At 56.4% G+C, this 23,729-nt stretch overlaps 2 protein-coding genes across 2 annotated transcripts in view; one reads left to right on the top strand and one right to left on the bottom strand.

Moving 5' to 3' along the window:
• The window catches only part of LOC119965720 (kinesin-like protein KIFC3), a 32,745-nt gene extending 26,154 nt beyond the window's left edge, over positions 1–6,591 (top strand). The window contains exon 5 of the mRNA XM_038796482.1: positions 6,540–6,591. Within this exon, the coding sequence (XP_038652410.1) occupies positions 6,540–6,591 (52 nt within the window). The remainder of the gene's footprint in view (positions 1–6,539) is intronic.
• Positions 6,592–7,005: 414 nt separating this feature from the next.
• foxh1 (forkhead box H1) overlaps positions 7,006–23,729 on the bottom strand; it is a 54,164-nt gene continuing 37,440 nt past the window's right edge. Inside the window, exons 2-3 of the mRNA XM_038796481.1 lie at positions 13,479–13,583; positions 7,006–7,626 (exon numbers count right to left, since the gene is read on the bottom strand). Coding sequence (XP_038652409.1) covers positions 7,006–7,626; positions 13,479–13,583 — 726 coding nt within the window. The remainder of the gene's footprint in view (positions 7,627–13,478; positions 13,584–23,729) is intronic.

Raw genomic sequence — 23,729 nt, 5'->3', positions numbered from 1 at the left:
GTGGGGGGTGGGGGCTGGGCTGGGGCGGGTGTGGCGGGTGGTGGGGGGGGGCTGGTGGTGGGTGGGGGGTTGGGTGTGGGGGGTGGGGGGCTGGGTGTGGGGGTGGGGGGCTGGGTGTGGCGGGGGTGGGGGGCTGGGTGTGGGGGGGGGGGGCTGGGTGGGGGGTGGGGGGCTGGGCTGGGGGCTGGTGTGTGGCGGGTGGGGGGGCTGGTTGTGGTGGGTGGGGGGCTGGGTGTGGGGGGTGGGGGGCTGGGTGTGGCGGGTGGGGGGCTGGGTGTGGGGGGTGGGGGGCTGGGTGTGGGGGGTGGGGGGCTGGGCTGGGGGCTGGGTGTGGCGGGTGGGGGGCTGGTTGTGGTGGGTGAGGGGCTGGGTGTGGGGGGTGGGGGGCTGGGTGTGGTGGGTGGGGGGCTGGGTGTGGCGGGAGGGGGGCTGGGTGTGGGGGGTGGGGGCTGGGTGTGGGGGGTGGGGGCTGGGCTGGGGGCTGGGTGTGGCGGGTGGGGGGCTGGTTGTGGTGGGTGGGGGGCTGGGTGTGGGGGTGGGGGGCTGGGTGTGGGGGGTGGGGGGCTGGGCTGGGGGCTGGGTGTGGCGGGTGGGGGGCTGGTTGTGGTGGGTGGGGGTCTGGGTGTGGCGGGTGGGGGCTGGGTGTGGGGGGTGGGGGGGCTGGGTTTGACGGGTGGGGGGGGGCTGGGTGTGGCGGTTGGGGGGGCTGGGTGTGGCTGTTCGGGGGGCTGGGTGTGGAGGTTGGGTGGGGGGCTGGGAGTGGTGGTTGGGGGGGCTGGGTGTGGCGGTTGGGTGGGGGGGATGTTGGGTGGGGGGCTGGGTGGGGGGCTGGGTGTGGCGGTTGGGTGGGGGGGGATGTTGGGTGGGGGGCTGGGTGTGGCGGTGGGGTGGGGGGGATGTTGGGTGGGGGGCTTAATGGGGGCCTGGGTGTGGCGGTTGGGTGGGGGGGATGTTGGGTGGGGGGCTGGGTGTGGCGGTGGGGGGGATGTTGGGTGGGGGGCTGGGTGTGGCGGTTGGGTGGGGGGGATGTTGGGTGGGGGGCTGGGTGGGGGGCTGGGTGTGGCGGTTGGGTGGGGGGGATGTTGGGTGGGGGGCTTAATGGGGGCCTGGGTGTGGCGGTTGGGTGGGGGGGATGTTGGGTGGGGGGCTGGGTGTGGCGGTTGGGTGGGGGGGATGTTGGGTGGGGGGCTGGGTGTGGCGGTTGGGTGGGGGGCTGGGTGTGGCGGTGGGGGGGATGTTGGGTGGGGGGCTGGGTGTGGCGGTTGGGTGGGGGGGATGTTGGGTGGGGGGCTGGGTGTGGCGGGTGGGGGGCTGGGTGTGGTGGGTGGGGGGGGCTGGGTGTGGCGGTGGGGGGGGATGTTGGGTGGGGGGCTGGGTGTGGCAGGTGGGGGGCTAGGTGTGGCGGTGGGGGGGATGTTGGGTGGGGGTCTGGGTGTGGTGGGTGGGGGGGCTGGGTGTGGCGGGTGGGGGGCTGGGTGGGGGGCTGGGGATGTTGGGTGGGGGGCTGGGTGTGGCGGGTGGGGGGGTGTTGGGTGGGGGGCTGGGTGTGGCGGTTGGGTGTGGCGGGTGGGGGGCTGGGTGTGGCGGTGGGGGGGATGTTGGGTGGGGGGCTGGGTGGGGGGCTGGGTGTGGCGGTGGGGGGGATGTTGGGTGGGGGGCTGGGTGTGGCGGTGGGGGGGCCTGCAGTTTGCCCCTGAGCGAGCGGTTGGTTTATTGGGGAGCAGTGTACTGCGTTGACTGTCGGGAGGCCCTCTCCCGGGATTCCCTGGCAGTATTGTGCACTCGTTTCAGCCATTCAGCCCCTCCAGCCTATTCCAACATTCAATCGGATCATTGCTGAGGAATATCTGTATTTACCTCTCCTTCGCTCCATATTCTTCAATAACCTCGCACAAAAGCCCTCTGCCTCCATCTTCAAACCCACATTCAAACCCTTGCCAGCATTTTGGGGAGAGAACTCCACCTTTTCACTCCCCTCTCTGTGAAGAAATGTTTCCTGACATCCTTCCTGAACAGCACAGCTCCACATTTAAGGTACTGCCCCGTATAATAATAATGTTTGTTAGGGTCTCAAGTAGGTTTACATTAACACTGCAATGAGGTTACTGTGAAAATCCCCTAGTCGCCACACTCCGGCGCCTGTTCGGGCACACTGAGGGAGAATTCAGAATGTCCAAATGACCAAACAAGCACGTCTTTCGGGACTTGTGGGAGGAAACTGGAGCACCCGGAGGAAACCCACGCAGACACGGGGAGAACGTGCAGACTCCGCACAGTGACCCAAGCCGAGAATCGAACCTGGGACCCTGGCGTTGTGAAGCAACAGTGCTAACCACTGTGCTACCGCGCCGCCCTTGTTCTGGCTCCCCGCCTACCCAACGCTTGAGGAAACGCTTGGGCAGCACGGTAGCATTGTGGATAGCACAATCGCTTCACAGCTCCAGGGTCCCAGGTTCGATTCCCAGCTGGGTCACTGTCTGTGTGGAGTCTGCACGTCCTCCCCGTGTGTGCGTGGGTTTCCTCCGGGTGCTCCGGTTTCCTCCCACAGTCCAAAGATGTGCAGGTTAGGTGGATTGGCCATGCTAAATTGCCTTTTGTGTCCAAAATTGCCCTTAGTGTTGGGTGGGGTTACTGGGTTATGGGGATAGGGTGGAGGTGTTGACCTTGGGTAGGGTGCTCTTTCCAAGAGCCGGTGCAGACTCGATGGGCCGAATGGCCTCCTTCTGCACTGTAAATTCTATGAAACCGATTCATCCGATTTTTGATGTTGGCTTCTTTAAACCCTTTGATCCGATCACGCTGTAAACCCCTCACAATAAACTGATTCATCAAGGTGAACTTCTCCTTCAGTGGGACAGCACAGAGATAACGGGCTGAATGGCCTCTTTCTGTCCTGTGACCATGATTTTATGATTCAAGAGTTTTCAAGTCATGCTTCGCGGTCAAGGGAAGGGGGGCCAATAACAGCAGGAAATTCTGTGACGGTAAAGATAGGAATGACGGAAATAATGGGAGTTAAGATTGAGTACATTCCAGAAAGTAATGATTTGCAACCTGTACATCTGCGAAATGGGGCTACAGTATCTGGCAGATGGGGAATTTAAAATGTGTATTACATTTAAAAATTTGAACAGCCAGTCTTGGCAATGGCTCGCCTAAAACTAACATCCGTTATCCGGGAGAGAGTCAGTGTAGATTTGCAAAGTTTGGGATATGTTTCACAAACACAGTTGAGTACATTTAAGGTTCATAGAATTTACAGTGCAGAAGGAGGCCATTCGGCCCATCGAGTCTGCACCAGCTCTTGGAAAGAGCAACCTACCTAAGCCCACACCTCCACCCTATCCCTGTAACCCCACTAACCTCTTTAGACACTTGAAGGGGTAATTTATCATGGGCGATCCACCTAACCCGCATATCTTTGGACTGTGGGAGGAAACCGGAGCACCCGGAGGAAACCCACGCACACACGGGGAGAATGTGCAGACTCTGCGCACAAGCCGGGAATCGAACCTGGGAAACTGGAGCTGTGAGGCAATTGTGCTAGCCACTTTGCTACCGTGCTGCCCAAGGTTATGAGCTTGATGGACAGATCTATGAATGTTGTCTATCTGGACATTTCAGAAGACATGTGGGAAGGTTCTCTGTGAGGTCATGGCAGTAACCAAGATGCATACAGAATAGGAGGGGGCATTGGGAATTGAAAACTAGTTGGGAGGTGGTCTGATTGGCTGGATATATCGAGTGGCATTCTTCAGGCATCCGGTGACTCAACCAATCACCTTTGGACTTGCGTGAAGGAATGGAAAGTTGCACAGAATGATCCAGGAGGCTGAATGGCCACACTTTGGTTCTGCTTCTTTGAAAGAGCTTTCGAAGGAATGTCACACCCTGGCTGCATCACAGAATAGTTACAGCATAGAATGGGGCCATTCTGCCCCACACGTCTGTACTAGCCCTCTGAGGGAGCAATGCACCGAGAGTTTTCCCTCTTAATCCTGCGCGTCCTTCACAGTTAACAATCCAATTCCCTTTGGAAAGCCTCGATCTATCCTGTCCACACCCCTCCTGATGAGGTATCCCCTCTCGCCGAACAGGGACGTCCATTCACAAAGAACTGCACTGATTTGCTGTTGGCTCTGCAGTATAGCTGAGCAGGAAGCTCTCCCGCTCTTTGGCAGTATAGCTGAGCAGGAAGCTCTCCCGCTCTTTGGCAGCTTACATCAGGAGGATCAGGGGGGCCTCACGGTAGCATGGTGGTTAGCATCAATGCTTCACAGCTCCAGGGTCCCAGGTTCGATTCCCAGCTGGGTCACTGTCTGTGTGGAGTCTGCACGTCCTCCCCGTGTGTGCGTGGGTTTCCTCCGGGTGCTCCGGTTTCCTCCCACAGTCCAAAGATGTGCGGGTTAGGTGGATTGGCCATGCTAAATTGCCCGTAGTGTAAGGTTAATGGGGGGATTGTTGGGTTACGGGTATACGGGTTACGTGGGTTTAAGTGGGGTGATCATTGCTCGGCACAACATCGAGGGCCGAAGGGCCTGTTCTGTGCTGTACTGTTCTATGATCGGAAGGATTTGGCCACATTCTGAACACACATTCCGTGGTTATCAGGTCCTGAATCGGGACTGGTACCCAGAGGTTCCGGTGCAGACGGAGAGACACATTCACTGCCCCACATGACCCCTCATGCTTTTGAACATCTCTATCCCCTCTCCTCTCAGCCATCTCTTCCCCAAAGAGAACATTCCCAACTTCTCCAATCTATCTTCATAACTGATGTTCCTGATCCCGGGAACCGCTCTCGGGAATCTTTTCTGCTCCCTCTCCAGCGCCTGCACATTCCTCCTGTGCCCAGGACTGTGCACAATGCCCTAGCTGGGGGCAAATCTGTGACACAGAGGGGATTCCTCGCTCGTGTCCGTCACAAAGTCTGGTTCGTGATGGGGAGCAGCGAGACCAGCTGTGCGGGTTCAGTTATTCCAGAGACCAGGCACGCGCTCCTGAGTTTAGAGGAGCGAGGAGGGATCTGATGGAGGCGTTTAATACGATGAAGGGGTTTGATCGAAAGAGACTCTCCTGTACTCGGGGGAAGAGCTCAGAACAAGGGGGCAGAATCTTAAAATTGCAGCCAGACTGTTGAGGAAGTATTTCTGTGCACAAGGGAGAGCGGGAATCCGGAACTCTGCCCCCCCAAAAACATGGCGATGGGAGGGTGAATTCGAAACTGAGGTTGACAGGTTGTGAGGCAGGGATGACGGACGCAAGCCGGGTCGGGAGAGTTAAGATGCACACCGGCTACAATCTGATCGAATGACAAAACAGTCTCGAGGGACTGAACGTCTGCCTTTCTGCATCGCCCCAAACCCACCTGGGTCACTAATGTCCTTTCGGGAAGGGGAAATCTGCCGTCCTTACCCGGTCTGGCCTACATGTGACTCCTGACCCACAGCAATGTGGGTGACACTTAACCACCTTCTGAGAATGACTCCACTCTGTTACTCACTGTCACCCCTCTTCGCTGGGTGGCCTCTCGCTGTCTGTGTGCCCTGCGATAATCAGCGGAATATCGGCTATTAACCTGGATTCGGATTTGCCCATTCCTGTTGTTCTTCATCTGGGAGAGAGCGGGAGGGAGGGACTGACTGACCATAAACTATGTCCACAGATTGTTGATGCTTTTCCCATACTCTGACCTGCGATTAACATGGTGGCGGGGGCGTCTCGCGGAGCTGGGAGCCTCCGATGGGATGTCTTCCCGGTTGGAAGATTCAGCGTCAGGACAAGTATGTGAACTGTCAGCGGAGCTGCCTCTCTCTCTCTCTCTGCATGTTTTATTTGTCTCTCTCTCTCTCTCCGCCTGTATATTCTTGCCTGTCGGCAGCTTTACTCAGCAACCTGCAACATTAACACTTTAATAAATGGTTCTCAAGAATCTGGTTGTGTGATGGAGAGACAGAGCTGGTGCCCAGGGTGCCTGGGCATCGAGGGGGCAATGGAGGTATTACCACCCTGACACACAGTGAGCTGGAGCACGATCCCGGGAAGGCGAAATCCACGAGGGCTTTTACAATTACAAAAGAGCTGAGTTTTGTTTTAATGTATTTTCTCACGGGGTTTAGCATCACTGGCCGGTCCCTACGTCCCCCGGAGCTGATTGGCTGGCTCGGCTACCAGGGAGCGGAACGAGAGAAGGTGGCGCGATTAAATCTATTTTAAACGGTCCGTTCTGGCCAGGCATCCCCCCCCCCCCCCCCCGGGGGACGATTCCGCTATCGAACGGTACTCTGGGGGGTTTACGGGACCCCTAGTGGGGAGCACCCACCCAGGCCGCACTGAGCCAAGGAGCCAACCCCTGAGCACAGGCAGAGATTGTTGTTAAATGGCGCTCCGATATCTCGAGCCCCCCACCCCAACCCAGATAATGGATTCTGCCCCCACCCCGCCCACCCTCCCTTCTTCAGCGTGCAGCCCCGCTTGCGCGTTGAGGTTCTGTTCCTGTGTTGATAACTGAGACACCAGCTCAATGTTCATTTATACAGTTTAATGAATCTGGAATTATCACTTGGCGACACAGAACTGGAATATCGCTGAAAAGCGAGACATGTCGCTGAAGTTTTCTATCTTGCACCCATCAGGGCAAAGACAAGAATATCAAATTTCAAACAATCACAACGATTTGTACGGCAGGAGAAAAGGTTGCTGATCGGGCGGCACGCCAGCTGTGATTGGCCGAGGCATTGCCATGGAGACGGTAATGGGGGAACTATGGGCTGCCCAAGCTGCTGGGTAATTCAACAAAGGCGCGAGGCTGGAACCGATTCCTTTTGTTTGCAAATAATCATGCGGATGAACGGATGTCAGTTCGAGCGGGTGCCAATGAGCCTGTTACAAACGCGGCCTGAATATTGAGCAGGAAGCTGTTGCATTGTGGTTAAAATCTCCGCACAATGTCCCTGAAGATAGATGTCCTCTGTCTGCAGACTACAATCTGTCAGTGAGGGAGGGTCAGACCAGGTTCGGCGTCAGTACATCAAATACAGTTTTATTGGGAGGCACTTCACGCAGCCTGGCATCCAGATCAAGTCCAGGATTGGGGGGCAAGGAAAGGGAGGGGTATGGGTTTGGGGGAACCAGGGGCCAGAGAGGCAACCCTGGGATGGAGGGTCGAGGGAGCCCGCTGCTGGGAGGGGCCATGGCATTGGGCGGGGTGTGACGGGTGTGGGACGTGGGTAATTCCCAGGGGGGCAGAGCTCGAACCGTGGGGGTCTCCGGCTCACAGTCCGAACCCGATGAACTGGAAGAAGGTGGCGGGCGCTGACCCTGGGGGTGCTCGGCCGGTGCTGGGACCGAGGAGGTGGGGGGAGTGGGGTTCAATGACTGCTCCAAACCAGCGAGTGAGCGGGGGAGCAGAGATCCAGGGTTCCAGGCCTGGTCACTCCCTCCTCCCCCAGCACATCCCCTGCCCCGAGGTGCAAAGAGCAGTGTGCCCAAGTCACGGGCAAACGTCTCCTGATCCCGCCCGGGAACAGGCATCTTCTGGCATCTCAGGGCCTTGCTTGGAATTCGGGAAGGATCCACAGTCCAGGAATTTCCTTTGCTCCTCGGCTTTCCCGGGTCTTTCAGTACCTGCGGGAGCAAGATACAGACAACAACATCAATCAATGCACATACAACACGCTGCGCAAACGGGGGACAAAACCCTCCGGTCCCACAGACGTGATCCTCCGACGGTACAAACAGTGGGAGAAGCTGTCGACAGCAAGACCAGAATATCCAGCAGCTAACCATTGGCGGCCAAACTCCACCTCCACCGTGGGGAACAGCGCTCCCTCAGTACTGACCCTCTGACAGTGCAGCACTCCCTCAGTACTGACCCTCTGACAGTGCAGCGCTCCCTCAGTACTGACCCTCTGACAGTGCGGCACTCCCTCAGTACTGACCCTCTGACAGTGCAACACTCCCTCAGTACTGACCCTCTGACAGTGCGGCACTCCCTCAGTACTGACCCTCTGACAGTGCAACACTCCCTCAGTACTGACCCTCTGACAGTGCAGCACTCCCTCAGTACTGACCCTCTGACAGTGCAGCACTCCCTCAGTACTGACCCTCTGACAGTTGCAGCGCTCCCTCAGTACTGACCCTCTGACAGTGCAGCACTCCCTCAGTACTGACCCTCTGACAGTGCGGCACTCCCTCAGTACTGACCCTCTGACAGTGCAGCACTCCCTCAGTACTGACCCTCTGACAGTGCGGCACTCCCTCAGTACTGACCCTCTGACAGTGCGGCCCTCCCTCAGTACTGACCCTCTGACAGTGCGGCACTCCCTCAGTACTGACCCTCTGACAGTGCGGCACTCCCTCAGTACTGACCCTCTGACAGTGTAGCACTCCCTCAGTACTGACCCTCTAACAGTGCAGCACTCCCTCAGTACTGACCCTCTGACAGTGCAGCACTCCCTCAGTACTGACCCTCTGACAGTGCGGCACTCCCTCAGTTCTGACCCTCTGACAGTGCAGCACTCCCCCAGTACTGACCCTCTGACAGTGCAGCACTCCCTCAGTACTGACCCTCTAACAGTGCTGCACTCCCTCAGTACTGACCCTCTGACAGTGCGGCACTCCCTCAGTACTGACCATCTGACAGTGCAGCATTCCCTCAGTACTGACCCTCTGATAGTGCAGCACTCCCTCAGTACTGACCCTCTGACAGTGCAGCACTCCCTCAGTACTGACCCTCTGACAGTGCAGCACTCCCTCAGTACTGACCCTCTGACAGTGCGGCACTCCCTCAGCACTGACCCTCTGACAGTGCAGCATTCCCTCAGTACTGACCCTCTGATAGTGCAGCACTCCCTCAGTACTGACCCTCTGACAGTGCGGCACTCCCTCAGTACTGACCCTCTGACAGTGCGGCACTCCCTCAGTACTGACCCTCTGACAGTGCGGCACTCCCTCAGTACTGACCCTCTGACAGTGCAGCACTCCCTCAGTACTGACCCTCTGACAGTGCAGCATTCCCTCAGTACTGACCCTCTGATAGTGCAGCACTCCCTCAGTGCTGACCCTCTGACAGTGCGGCACTCCCTCAGTACTGACCCTCTGACAGTGCAGCACTCCCTCAGTACTGACCCTCTGACAGTGCGGCACTCCCTCAGTACTGACCCTCTGACAGTGCGGCACTCCCTCAGTACTGACCCTCTGACAGTGCGGCACTCCCTCAGTACTGACCCTCTGACAGTGCGGCACTCCCTCAGTACTGACCGTCTGACAGTGCGGCACTCCCTCAGTACTGACCCTCTGACAGTGCGGCACTCCCTCAGCACTGACCCTCTGACAGTGCGGCGCTCCCTCAGTACTGACCCTCTGACAGTGCGGCACTCCCTCAGTACAGACCCTCTGACAGTGCAGCACTCCCTCAGTACTGACCCTGTGACAGTGCGGCATTCCCTCAGTACTAACCCTCTGACAGTGCAGCACTCCCTCAGTACTGACCCTCTGACAGTGCGGCACTCCCTCAGTACTGACCCTCTGACAGTGCAGCACTCCCTCAGTACTGACCCTCTGACAGTGCGGCACTCCCTCATTACTGACCCTCTGACGGTGCGGCACTCCCTCAGTACTGACCCTCTGACAGTGCGGCACTCCCTCAGAACTGACCCTCTGACAGTGCAGCACTCCCTCAGTACTGACCCTCTGACAGTGCAGCACTCCCTCAGTACTGACCCTCTGACAGTGCTGCACTCCCTCAGTACTGACCCTCTGACAGTGCTGCACTCCCTCAGTACTGACCCTCTGACAATGCAGCACTCCCTCAGTACTGGCCCTCTGACAGTGCGGCACTCCCTCAGTACTGACCCTCTGACAGTGCGGCACTCCCTCAGTACTGACCCTCTGACAGTGCAGGCACTCCCTCAGTACTGACCCTCTGACAGTGCAGCACTCCCTCAGTACTGACCCTCTGACAGTGCGGCACTCCCTCAGTACTGACCCTCTGACGGTGCGGCATTCCCTCAGTACTGACCCTCTGACAGTGCGGCATTCCCTCAGTACTGACCCTCTGACAGTACAGCACTCCCTCCGTACTGACCCTCTGACAGTGCAGCACTCCCTCAGTACTGACCCTCTGACAGTGCAGCACTCCCTCAGTACTGACCCTCTGACAGTGCAGCACTCCCTCAGTACTGACCCTCTGACAGTGCAGCACTCCCTCAGTACTGACCCTCTGACAGTGCAACACTCCCTCAGTACTGACCCTCTGACAGTACAGCACTCCCTCAGTACTGACCCTCTAACAGTGCAGCACTCCCTCAGTACTGACGCTCTGACAGTGCATCATTCCCTCAGTACTGACCCTCTGACAGTGCAGCACTCCCTCAGTACTGACCCTCTGACAGTGCAGCACCCCCTCAGTACTGACCCTGTGACAGTGCGGCACTCCCTCAGTACTGACCCTCTGACAGTGCGGCACTCCCTCAGTACTGACCCTCTGACAGTGCAGCATTCCCTCAGTACTGACCCTCTGACAGTGCAGCACTCCCTCAGTACTGACCCTCTGACAGTGCGGCACTCCCTCAGTACTGACCCTCTGACAGTGCAGCACTCCCTCAGTACTGACCCTCTGACAGTGCGGCACTCCCTCAGTACTGACCCTCTGACAGTGCTGCACTCCCTCAGTACTGACCCTCTGACAGTGCAGCACTCCCTCAGTACTGACCCTCTGACAGTGCGGCACTCCCTCAGTACTGACCCTCTGACAGTGCGGCACTCCCTCAGTACTGACCCGCTGACAGTGCAGCACTCCCTCAGTACTGACCCTCTGACAGTGCAGCACTCCCTCAGTTCTGACCCTCTGACAGTGCAGCATTCCCTCAGTACTAACCCTCTGACAGTGCAGCACTCCCTCAGTACTGACCCTCTGACAGTGCGGCACTCCTTCAGTACTGACCCTCTGACAGTGCAGCACTCCCTCAGTACTGACCCTCTGACAGTGCAGCATTCCCTCAGTACTAACCCTCTGACAGTGCAGCACTCCCTCAGTACTGACCCTCTGACAGTGCAGCACTCCCTCAGTACTGACCCTCTGACAGTGCGGCACTCCCTCAGAACTGACCCTCTGACAGTGCAGCACTCCCTCAGTACTGACCCTCTGACAGTGCAGCACTCCCTCAGTACTGACCCTCTGACAGTGCAGCACTCCCTCAGTACTGACCCTCTGACAGTGCAGCACTCCCTCAGTACTGACCCTCTGACTGTGCGGCACTCCCTCAGTACTGAACCTCTGACAGTGCGGCACTCGCTCAGTACTGACCCTCTGACAGTGCGGCACTCGCTCAGTACTGACCCTCTGACAGTGCGGCACTCCCTCAGAACTGACCCTCTGACAGTGCAGCACTCCCTCAGTACTGACCCTCTGACAGTGCTGCACTCCCTCAGTACTGACCCTCTGACAGTGCAGCACTCCCTCAGTACTGACCCTCTGACAGTGCAGCACTCCCTCAGTACTGACCCTCTGACAGTGCGGCACTCCCTCAGTACTGAACCTCTGACAGTGCGGCACTCGCTCAGTACTGACCCTCTGACAGTGCGGCACTCCCTCAGAACTGACCCTCTGACAGTGCAGCACTCCCTCAGTACTGACCCTCTGACAGTGCAGCACTCCCTCAGTACTGACCCTCTGACAGTGCGGCACTCCCTCAGTACTGACCCTCTGACAGTGCAGCACTCCCTCAGTACTGACCCTCTGACAGTGCGGCACTCCCTCAGTACTGACCCTCTGACAGTGCAGCACTCCCTCAGTACTGACCCTCTGACAGTGCGGCACTCCCTCAGTACTGACCCTCTGACAGTGCAGCACTCCCTCAGTACTGACCCTCTGACAGTGCAGCACTCCCTCAGCACTGACCCTCTGACAGTGCAGCACTCCCTCAGTACTGACCCTCTGACAATGCAGCACTCCCTCAGTATTCCTCAAATCTCTGGATTGGGTGGTTTAATAAATCTGGGATATGAAGCTTGTCTCAGCAATGATGACCATGAAAAAACCATCGTCGATTGTTGTAAAAACCCATCTGGGTCTCTAATGTCCTTTAGGGAAGGGGAAATCTGCCATCCTTACCCGGTCTGGCCTACATGTGACTCCAGACCCACAGCAATGTGGGTGGCTCTGAAAATATTAATTCAGTTATGTTTAAGCCAGTGTTTATAGGAGTTATTCTATTCTCACTTCCTGCAGCCAGTTGGAATGGGTGTTAAATTGTCATTTCACACTTGCCCTGACTCAATAATATTTTGGATCAGGTTAACCAGGAAGACTCACGCTGTTGAATAGACGTTTGAAAAATTCTTTCACTGGCTTTGTGTGTGGCTGGCTCAGTCAGTAGTTACTGCCCATCCCTAGTTGCCCTCAAGAAGGTGGGGGTGAGCTGCCGCTTTGAACTGCTGCAGTCCCTGAGCTGTAGGTACACCCACTGTGCTGGTAGAAAAGTGAGCTAGTTTGTTTCAGAGGGAGAGCGGCACAATTTGGTCCCAACTCCATCTACAAGTTTGCTGACGATACGACCATAGTGGGCCGGATCTCGAATCACGTCGAGTCAGAATACAGGAGGGAGATAGAGAACCTAGTGGAGTGGTGTAACGACAACAATCTCTCCCTCAATGTCAGCAAAACTAAAGAGCTGGTCATTGACTTCAGGAAGCAAAGTACTGTACACACCCCTGTCAGCATCAACGGGGCCGAGGTGGAGATGGTTAGCAGTTTCAAATTCCTAGGGGTACAAATCACCAACAATCTGCCCTGGTCCACCCACGTCGACGCTATCACCAAGAAAGCACAACAATGCCTATACTTCCTCAGGAAACTAAGGAAATTTGGCATGTCCACATTAACCTTTACCAACTTTTACAGATGCACCATAGAAAGCATCCTCTCGGGCTGCATCACAGCCTGGTATGGCAACTGCTCGGCCCAGGACCGCAAGGAACTTCAGAGAGTCGTGAATACTGCCCAGTCCATCACACGAACCTGCCTCCCATCCATTGACTCCATCTACACCTCCCGCTGCCGGGGGAAAGCAGACAGCATAATCAAAGACCCCTCCCACCCGGCTTACTCACTTTTCCAACTTCTTCCATCGGGCAGGAGATACAGAAGTCTGAGAACACGGACGAACAGACTCAAAAACAGCTTCTTCCCCGCTGTCACCAGACTCCTAAATGACCCTCTTATTGACTGACCTCATTAACACTACACCCCTGTATGCTTCATCCGATGCCAATGCTTATGTAGTTACATTATATGTCTTGTGTTGCCCTATTATGTATTTTGTTTAATTCCCTTTTCTTCCCATGTACTGAATGATCTGTTGAGCTGCTCGCAGAAAAATACTTTTCACTGTACCTCGGTACACGTGACAATAAGGAAAACCAATCCAATCCAATTCAATCCAAATCCAAATGCAGAGCGGGAACTCCTTCCCTACCTTCACAAAGCAGTCATTCGCGGAGAGGTTGTGTCTGACCGAATCCTTCCAGCCCAGGTATTCACTGCTGGAGAACGGAGACAGGCGGCTCATTGCCTGCAGAATCTGTAAACACAAAACACACACTCACCCCACAATTATTCAGAATGGCCGACACGTTCTCATCAATTCACGGTCCACAAAACCCCAGAGCTGTACATTCACCATCGCAGTTACCACAGCGACCACAGCTCGGTGAATTCAGAGAGGTCCTGGAGAGAGGTGGGGGTCTCTGAGGGAGGCGGGTCTCTGAGGGAGGCGGGGTCTCTGAGGGAGGTGGGGGTCTCTGAGGGAGACGGGGGTCTTTGAGGGAGGCGGGGGTCTCTGAGGGAGACGGGGGTCTTTGAGGGAGGTGGGGGTCTCTGAGGGAGACGGGGGTCTTTGAGGGAGGTGGGATTCTCTGATGGAGGCGGGGTCTCTGAGGGAGACAGGGGTCTTTGAGGGAGGTGGGGTGTCCCTGATGGAGGCGGGGTCTCTGAGGGAGGCGGGGTCTCTGAGGGAGGCGGGTGTCTCTGAGGGAGGCGGGTGTCTCTGAGGGAGACGGGGGTCTCTGAGGGAGGTGGAGTCTCGGAGGGAGACGGGGTCTCTGAGGGAGGCGGGTGTCTCTGAGGCAGGTGGGGGTCTCTGAGGGAGGCAGGGTCTCTGATGGAGGCGGGGGTCTCTGAGGGAGGTGGGGTCTCGGAGGGAGGTGGGGTCTCTGAGGGAGGCGGGTGTCTCTGAGGGAGGTGGGGGTCTCTGAGGGAGGCGGGGTCTCTGAGGGAGGCGGGGGTCTCTGAAGGAGGCGGGGTCTCTGAGGGAGCTGGGGTCTCTGAGGGAGGGAGGTGGGATCGCTGAGGGAGGCGGGGGTCTTTGAGGGAGACAGGGGTCTCTGAGGGAGACAGGGGTCTTTGAGGGAGGTGCGGGTCTTTGAGGGAGGTGGGGGTCTCTGAGGGAGACGGGGTCTGATGGAGACGGGGTCTAAGGGAGGCGGGGTCTCAGAGGGAGACGGGGTCTGAGGGAGATGGGGTCTCGGAGGGAGGCGGGGGTCTCTGAGGGAGACGGGGTTTCTGAGGGAGGTGGGGTCTCTGAGGGAGGTGGGGTCTCTGAGGGAGGTGGGATCTCTGAGGGAGGCGGGGGTCTCTGAGGGAGGTGGGGGTCTCTGAGGGAGGTGGGGTCTCTGAGGGAGGCGGGGTCTCTGAGGGAGGCAGGGTCTCTGAGGGAGGCGGGGTCTCTGAGGGAGACGGGGTCTCTGAGGGAGACGGGGTCACTGAGGGAGGTGCGGTCTCTGAGGGAAGTGGGGTCTCTGCGGGAGGCGGGGGTCTCTGAGGGAGGTGGGGTCTCTGAGGGAGGCGGGGTCTCTGAGGGAGGTGGGGTCTCTGAGGGAGGTGGGGTCTCTGAGGGAGGCGGGGTCTCTGAGGGAGGTGGGGTCTCTGAGGGAGGTGGGGGGTCTCTGAGGGAGGCAGGGTCTCTGAGGGAGGTGGGGGGTCTCTGAGGGAGGTGGGGTCTCTGAGGGAGATGCGGTCTCGGAGGGAGGCGGGGGTCTCTGAGGGACGCGGGGTCTCTGAGGGAGGCGGGGTCTCTGAGGGAGGTGGGGTTTCTGAGGCAGGTGGGGGTCTCTGAGGGAGGCAGGGTCTCTGAGGGAGGCGGGGTGTGAGGGAGGTGGGGTCTCTGAGGGAGGCAGGTGTCTCTGAGGGAGGCGGGGTCCCTGAGGGAGGCGGGGTTTCTGAGGCAGGTGGGGGTCTCTGAGGGAGGCAGGGTCTCTGAGGGAGGCGGGGTCTCTGAGGGAGGCAGGGTCTCTGAGGGAGGCGGGGTGTGAGGGAGGTGGGGTCTCTGAGGGAGGCGGGGTCTCTGAGGGAGGCGAGGTCTCTATGGGAGGTGGGGTCTCTGAGGGAGATGGGGGTCTCTGAGGGAGATGGGGGGTCTCTGAGGGAGGTGGGGGTCTCTGAGAGAGGTGGGATCTCTGAGGGAGGTGGGGTCTCTGAGGGAGGTGGGGTCTCTGAGGGAGGCGGGGTCTCTGAGGGAGGCGGGTCTCTGAGGGAGGCTGGGTCTCAGAGGGAGGTGGGGTCTCTGAGGGAGGTGGGGGGTCTCTGAGGGAGGTGGGGTCTCTGAGGGAGGTGAGGTCTCTGAGGGAGGTGGGGTCTCTGAGTGAGGTGGGGTTCTCTGAGGGAGGCGGGGTCTCTGAGGGAGGCAGGGTCTCTGAGGGAGATGGGGTCTCTGAGGGAGGTGGGGTCTCTGAGGGAAGTGGGGTCTCTGAGGGAGGCGGGGTCTCAGAGGGAGGTGGGGTCTCTGAGGGAGGCGGGGTCTCTGAGGGAGGCAGGTTCTCTGAGGGAGGCGGGGTCTCTGAGGGAGACGGGGTCTCTGAGGGAAGTGGGGTCTCTGCGGGAGGTGGGGTCTCTGAGGCAGGTGGGGGTCTCTGAGGGAGGCAGGGTCTCTGAGGGAGGCGGGGTGTGAGGGAGGTGGGGTCTCTGAGGGAGGAGGGGTCTCTGAGGGAGGCGGGTCTCTGAGGGAAAGCGGGGGCCTCTGAGGGAGGCGGGGTCTGAGGGAGACGGGTGGTCTCTGAGTGAGGTGGGGTTCTCTGAGGGAGGAGGGGTCTCTGAGGGAGGCGGGGTCTCTGAGGGAGGTGGGGTTCTCTGAGGGAGGTGGGGTCTCAGAGGGAGGCGGGTCTCTGAGGGAGGCGGGGTCTCTGAGGGAGACGGGGGGTCTCTGAGGGAGGCGGGGTCTGAGGGAGGTGGGGTCTCTGAGGGATGTGTGGTCTCTGAGGGAGTCGGGGTCTCTGAGGGAGGCGGGGTCTCTGAGGAAGGCGGGGTCTCTGAGGGAGTTGGGGTCTCTGAGGGAGGCGGGGTCTCTGAGGGAGGTGGGGTCTCTGAGGAAGGCGGGGTCTCTGAGGGAGGTGGGGTCTCTGAGGGAGGAGGGGTCTCTGAGGGAGGTGGGGTCTCTGAGGGAGGTGGGGTCTCTGAGGGAGGCGGGGTCTCTGAGGGAGGCGGGGTCTCTGAGGGAGGTGGGGTCTCTGAGGGAGGCGGGGTCTCTGAGGGAGGTGGGGTCTCTGAGGGAGGCGGGGTCTGAGGGAGGCGGGGGTCTCTGAGGGGAAACATCCTCTCAGCATTTACTCTGTCTGGCCCCTTAAGAATCAGAGATGTTTCAATGAGATCACCTCTCATTCTTCTCAATTCCAGTGAGTAGAGTCCCAAACTGTTTAACCTTTGCTCACAAGACAATCCCTCCATACTGGGAATCATCCCAGTGAACCTTCTCTGAACCGCCTCCAACGAAACAATATCTTTCCTTAGAGGACCAAAACTGCTCCCAGTGCTCCAGATGTGGTCCCACCAGTACCTTGTACAATTGCAGCTAGACCTCAAAAACAGCTTCTTCCCCGCTGTCACCAGACTCCTAAATGACCCTTTTATGGACTGACCTCATTAACACTGCATCCTATCTGCTTCATCCGATGCCAATGCTTATGTAGTTACATTGTATATATTGTGTTGCCCTATTATGTATTCTCATGTATTTTCTTGAATTCTGTTCAATTCCCTTTTCTTCCCATGTACTGAATGATCTGTTGAGCTGCTTGCAGAAAAATACTTTTCACTGTACCTCGGTACACGTGACAATAAACAAATCCAATCCAATCCAATCCGAGTCTCATACTCCAACCCCCTTCAAATAAGGGTGTATAATCTTTAGTGGGTCATTGGCGATAATGCCTGTGGTGTTGGCCAATGTGTATGCACCGAACTGGGATGCCGCAGCAATCATTAACAAGATGCGGGGGCGGCACGGTAGCACAGGGGTTAGCACTGTTGGTTCACAGCGCCAGGGTCCCAGGTTCGATTCTCAGCTTGGATCACTGTGTGGAGTCTGCACATTCTCCCTGTGTCTGCGTGGGTTTCCTCCGGGTGCTCCGGTTTCCTCCCACAGTCCAAAGACGTGCAGGTTAGGTGGATTGGCTTTGATAAAATACCGCTTAATGCCCCCCCCCCACAAAAAATGGTTGGTGGGGTTACTGGGTTACGGGGATAGGGTGGGGGTGTGGGCTTAAGTAGGGTGCTCTTTCCAAGGGCCGGTGCAGACTCGATGGGCCGAATGGCCTCCTTCTACACTGTAAATTCTATGTTTCTAAGCTGGTATCTGCCCCAGATCTTGATTCACATCAACTAATTATGGCGGGGGGGGGGGGGGGGGCTTTGTAATTTGGAACCCACATTGGGTAGGTCGAGTCCCAAGACTCGGACACCATCAGGGGTGGCGAAGGAGCTATTGATGCTCATGATCAGGGGGGTGGGGGCAGGTCCGTGGAAATTCAGGATCCCAGGGATAAGGAGCTTTCTTTTTTTTCTCATGTCCATCGGGTCTATTCCCGGATTGACTCCTTTGTGGTTGGTAAGTCTCTTCTCCCTGGGGTGGGGGTGGGGGGGGCACTCAGCGGTGGGCATATGGGATCATGCTCCACATTTTGTGGACCTGATTTTGGAGCCGGGCTGCTCTCCGAGACCCCGTGGAGATTGCACACGGCGTTGCTCCCAGATAAGAGGTTCCGTGAATGGTTAGTGTAAGGATCCTCATGTTTGACCCTTGCTTCCCTCATGTAATTATTTTATTCTCTGTTCCACTGGCATCTCCAGTATCCCAGCACCTATCGCTGAACAAGAGCCAACCCCAGTATAACGCGTTATTTGGATTGGACAAGAACCCCCCCCTAAACAATGTTCTCTTTGGTATGGTTCCGAGATGCCACTTTTCGATGGACTTGGCCAGCAAGCCAATCGGCTCAATTGAGGTCCCGGGACTTGGCAGATCCTCAATGCGGATTGGTCCGGATTGTTCCGGAAGCTTCCTTACGGTGTGACTCTGTCTGTTTGGTTTCAGTTTGATCTGAGTTCAGGAACTGGGCAGAACTCTGTTAAAAATCTCTCCCAGAAAGGGTGGATCTCTCTGATATCTCGGCAGGAGCTCACTCCAGGTAAACGGAGAAGCCAATGTTTTCTCTCTATCCAGCTGGTGAATATTTAAAGCCCAAAGACAGAGCTGGGAGGGGGGAGGGGGGGGGGGGAACGTTCCGGATTCCTCTCCCTGTAAGGATACCAGATTGCCCTTAAGGCCTGGTGAAAGTTGCTGCTCTGATCCTCTGTTTAACTGAGACACATTGTTGCTGAGTCTGCTGAAGCTGACCACATATCAGAAACGGAGCAAGACTGAAATGTGTCTTCCGTGGTAAGGCTCGGGTCAACACAAGTTAAAGTGTTTCCCAGGAGGGGATCCCACAATCCGAGGGTCCGACCTGAAGGTTACAGTCAAACCAGCTGGTGGTATCAACACTTTGTGTCCCATGAAGATAGTCAATTACAAAGACTATAACCTCAGCAGCAAATATATTCACCTCATGCCCTTTTAATGCCCATTATTTTGACCCTTCCCCTTCCACTGTGTGGCGGTTTTGTGTGTGCGCATGTGGGTAGAGGGTGGGATGGTGAAGGGGTGTCCATAGATTACCAAACTGTTATTGCAATTGCATTGCATGTTTATCTCGTCTTTGTTATAAATAAACCGTTTTTTTTTGTGTTTTATTTCCAAATCTGGTGCCTATAAGTCATTGGAGCAGATCGAAGATCTCAAAGATCCTTCGACAAATTATTGCTTAATTCACTTATGTTGGGATTCGGGGGGCCTGTGGGCTGGAATTGACCATGCACTAGCCCAGGGTGATGTAACATGAGCCACAGTTGGTTTATCCCTCTCTTAGAATCTTTCCTCTTTACTGGGATATATTTTTGCTGAGAGTCGTGAATTACCTCCTTAAATATCTGCCGCTGCTTGTTTACTGTCTTTCCTGCTCGTCGATCTGCCCAGTCCACTTTAGCTAACTCCATCCTCATTACATTGTAATTTCCTTTATTTAAGTTAAACACAGTTGTTTCAGACCCAAGTCTCTCACTCTCAAACTGAATATTAAATTCCATCATGTTATGATCACTACTTCCTTGGCGCTCTTTAACTCTGAGGTCATTTAGCAAACCTGCCTCATTACCCATTAACAAATCCAAGATAGTCTGTTCCCCAGTGTAGCCACTTGGGGTGACCACTGCCCAACACAAAATGGAAGATTGCAAGGAATGCTGGGAAATTGGACATGTTGTAAAAGCAAGCAGCTTGCAAAGCGCTTGTATATTCAGACTACTGCAGAAACCAGTTTTGACTGCTGCAGAAACCAGACAGCACTGTGAAAAGAAACAGTTAGCATACTATTGAGGCGATACCGGGCGATCCCCAGATACAATGGAAACAAGTTAAACACAGATCGATACATTGAATGGAAGGCCAGACTTTTCGGCGCCAACGAAGCCCAAAACAATAAGCCCCAAGAACCGCCCCAGTGATCGAGGAACTGCCCCGCTATTGGGGAATTCAAATCAATCGATTGGGAAGAGACCCAATCGATTGCGAGTGTATAGAGGGTCCGCCCAGGTGGGCGCGAGACCCTGAGAGAGGTATAAAACAGAGACCCCGACCCCAGCCCCAGCTCGCTCTCTCTGCCAGCCTCTCCTTGACCAGCCAGCCCTCCCAGCAGAACACTGTTGCAGCAGAAGAACCTTGAGGAGGAGAGGTCCTGGACAGCAGCCGCCAACAAGTAAGTCACAACGCACGCTACGAGAGTAGACACTCCTGACCCCCTGTAGTCCATAACTACTGGAAGCCTGCGGACCCAGGACAAAGCTAGAGGCCATTGTTCCCTGATCTGGCAGTCCCCTTATCCAGATAAGTATTTGGCCTATTAGTGGTAGGATTAGCCTAGTCTTATAGTTTATATGCATGATTAGTAGATTACTGTAATATAATAAACGTGTCTTGTTTGAACTTACTAATTGGTGTATGGTTTTATTGCTTTGAACTTGACCTTGAAACTTGTGGCGGTATCTTAACGATACCTTGCGACTCCAAAGCTAAGTAATGAAACAGAGCCAAATTGAGTGTTAAGCACACTCACCCAGAACGAGCAACACCAGTTGTCTCCATGACATGTTACAGCTGCAGTAAGGCATCCCTGCTCTCGTACTCAAGTCCTCTTGCAATGAAGGCCAACATCTCATTTGCCTTCCTAACTGCCTGCTCTAATTGCCCACTTGTTTTCAGTGATTGCTGTGCAAGGACACCCAGGTCGTTAAAGGATGCGAAAAGCAGCGTTGAGGAAGGGAGGAAACGCGGGCTCGCCGTTGAATGAGAGGACCGACAAAAGCGCTGACAAGATGGCGGTTGCCGGATCGCATGGTGGGGCCGCACTGCTTACGGTGGAGAAGATGGCTGAGGTGATGGCGCTGGAGCTGGAAAAGCAGTTTGTGAGGCATATGGAGGCGTTGAGGAAGGAGATGGCGGCCGCATTGAAGTCACTGGTGGAGGAGGCAATCGCCCCGGTGAGGGTGGCGGTGGCAAAGGCATCGGCCGAGGTGAGAGAGCAGGGCGAGAAGATGAAGGAAGTGGAGGAGACCATGTCGCAGCACAGCGACCAGTTCACCTCGATGGGGGACGAGCTGCGGAGGGTGGTGGAGGCCAACAGAGGACTCTGAGCAAAGCTCGAGGACTTGGAGAACCGCTCGAGGTGGCATAATCTGAGAATTGTGGGCTTGCCCGAAGGGACAGAGGGCCCAAGGCCAACACAATACTTCGCTAAGCAGTTGGCGGAGGTGATGGGGAAGGGTGAGAGCCCCTCCCAGTACGAGCTAGACCGAGCCCATCGGTCAGTAAGGCCAAAGCCCAAAGTGAATGAGCCGCCAAGAGCAGTAATTATCTGCTTCCATAAATACTGCATGAAGGAGAAGGTGTGAAGCTGGGCGAAGCAGAAGCGGGAGGTGCAGAGAGAAGGTGCTGCGGTTCGGATCTACCAGGACTTGACGGTGGAGTTGGCAAAGAGACTAGCGGCGTTCGGGCGGGTGAAGGTGGCACTGTACAAAAAGGGGGTGTAATTTGGTATGGTATACCCGGAGAAGCTGAGGGTAACGTATAACGCCAAAGATATTTATTTGAGACAGCGGAGGCGGCTGAGGTATTCGTGAGGGCAGAAGGCTTGGGACAGACGTGAGGAGCAGAGCTGGAACACAGACTGTGGACTGGGATTGGGGAGCTGGAAAATGTATAAATGTTATAACTTTCTTTTCTTTGACGTGTATTGTAATCTACTTCTCTTCACATTGTAACAGAGTTCAAGTTAATGGTGGGTTGATTGGCGCTCTGCGTTGCGACGGTTACATGTTATGTTAGTGAATTGTATGGGTTGGATTGTTGGGTTTGTTTTGTTTCCTTCTCTGGGACTGGGTGGGAGGGGACGGTATACCTTGGCGGGGGGGGAGCCACCCGCACTAGCTAACGCTAACGTCAGTCAGCTAATGAACGGAGGTGAGGTGAGAGGAGGGCTGGGGACATTGGAACCTGGATAGCAGGCGTCAATGGGCCTACGAGGCGAGCGAGGGGGGGGGGGGAAGGGATGGATGCTGGGGGATATTGTTTCAGGGGGAAAGGTAGGGGGGGTTTCGGGAGGCGGGGGAAGGGGTTCGATGTTAACAATGGACAGGGGCAGGTCAGGCTTATGGGGCAGGGCCGGGTGGTATGATGATGGTGGATAAGGAGGGTGGGGGAGTGAGAGACCCCCAGTTAGGATAGTCACGTGGAACGTGAGGGGGTTAGGAGGTCCGGTCAAGAGGTCAAGGGTGCTTGCGCATCTTAAAAGTTTGAAAGCCGATGTGGCAATGCTGCAGGAGACTCACTCGAGGGTGAAGGACCAGGTGAGACTTAAAAAGGGTTGGGTCAGCCAAGTGTTTCACTCTGGATTTGATGGAAGGGCTGGAGGGGTAGCAGTGTTGGTCAGCAAAAGGGTTCGCTTCCAGATGGAGAAGGTAGTGGCAGATCAGGGGGGTAGATATGTGATTGTGATGGGGCGCTAGAGGGGAGGTTAGTGGCGTTGGTAAGTGTATACGGTCCCAACTGGGGCAATGTGGGATTCGCGAGGAAGGTGTTTGGGGCCATTCCCGACACACATGAGCTGATTGTGTGGGGGGTGGGGGGGGGGGGGGGGGGGGGGGGGGGGGGACTGGAACCTGGTGCAGGAGCCACGGTTGGACAGGTCACGGCCGCGCTCGCTGGTCCCATCGGGGGGGGGGGGGGGGGGGGGGGGGGGGAGGCAAGGGGGGGGGCGAAGGTGTTGGCTGGGGTAATGGTGGAAATGGGAGGGGTGGACCCTTGGAGGTTCCTGCACCCAGGGGAACGGGAGTACTCGTTTTTCTCAGCAGTCCATAGGGTATACTCGCGGATCGACGTTTTCTGTGGTGGGGAAAGGCTTTGCTGGCTGGAGTCAAGGGGTGGGAATACTCGGCAATTGCTGTGTCAGATCACGCTCCGCATTGGGTGGATATGGTGCTGGAGAAGGGGGTAGTGCAGAGGCCGGGGTGGAAACTGGATGTGGGGCTTTTGGGGAACCAAGTATTCTGTGAAAAAATTGAAAAGGTAATGAAGGAATATGTAAGATTCAACTGTACGGGCGAGGTGTCAATGGCAGTCGTCTGGGAGGCTCTAAAGGCGGTAGTGAGGTAATTTAGTTTAAGGCCAGGGTGGACAAAGAGGAGAGGTTGGAGCGGCAGAGGCTAATAGATGAGATGTTGGAGGCAGATAGGAGTTATGCGGAGGATGGGGACCCAGCGATGCTGGGAAAGAGGAAGGAACTACAGGCGAGCTAAGACCGACTATCCACCAGGAAGGCGGTGCGCCAACTGAGACGAGCGAAGGGATGCAGTTTATGAACATGGAGACAAGGCGGGCGTATGTTAGCAGGTCAGCTCCGGAGGGAGGCAGCAGCAAGGGAAATTCTTCAGGTAAGGGATAGGGCTGGGAAGTTGGTGGTGGCTCCAGAGCTGATTAACAAGGTTTTTGAGGAATTTTATGAGAGGTTGTACAGGTCAGAGCCACCTGGGGGAGGCCAGGAGATGCTGGAATTTCTGGATGGGTTGGAGTACCCGAGGCTAGGGGAGGGAGACAGGGCTACATTAGAAGGAGCGATAGTGGAGCAGGAGGTAAAGGATGCGATTGGGAGGATGCAGTCGGGGAAGGTGGCAGGGCCGGATGGGTTTCCGGTGGAATATTATAAAAGATTTAAGGATAGGTTGGCACCCCTGATGGTGGGGATGTTTGAAGAGGCGATAGGGAAGGGAGTGCTGCCGCAAACCTTGGGGCAGGCATCGATTTCACTGT

The sequence above is a fragment of the Scyliorhinus canicula genome, chromosome 5 (assembly GCF_902713615.1).
Source record: "Scyliorhinus canicula chromosome 5, sScyCan1.1, whole genome shotgun sequence".
Lineage (NCBI taxonomy): Eukaryota > Metazoa > Chordata > Chondrichthyes > Carcharhiniformes > Scyliorhinidae > Scyliorhinus > Scyliorhinus canicula.
This window is presented reverse-complemented; position numbering and strand designations above follow the sequence as displayed.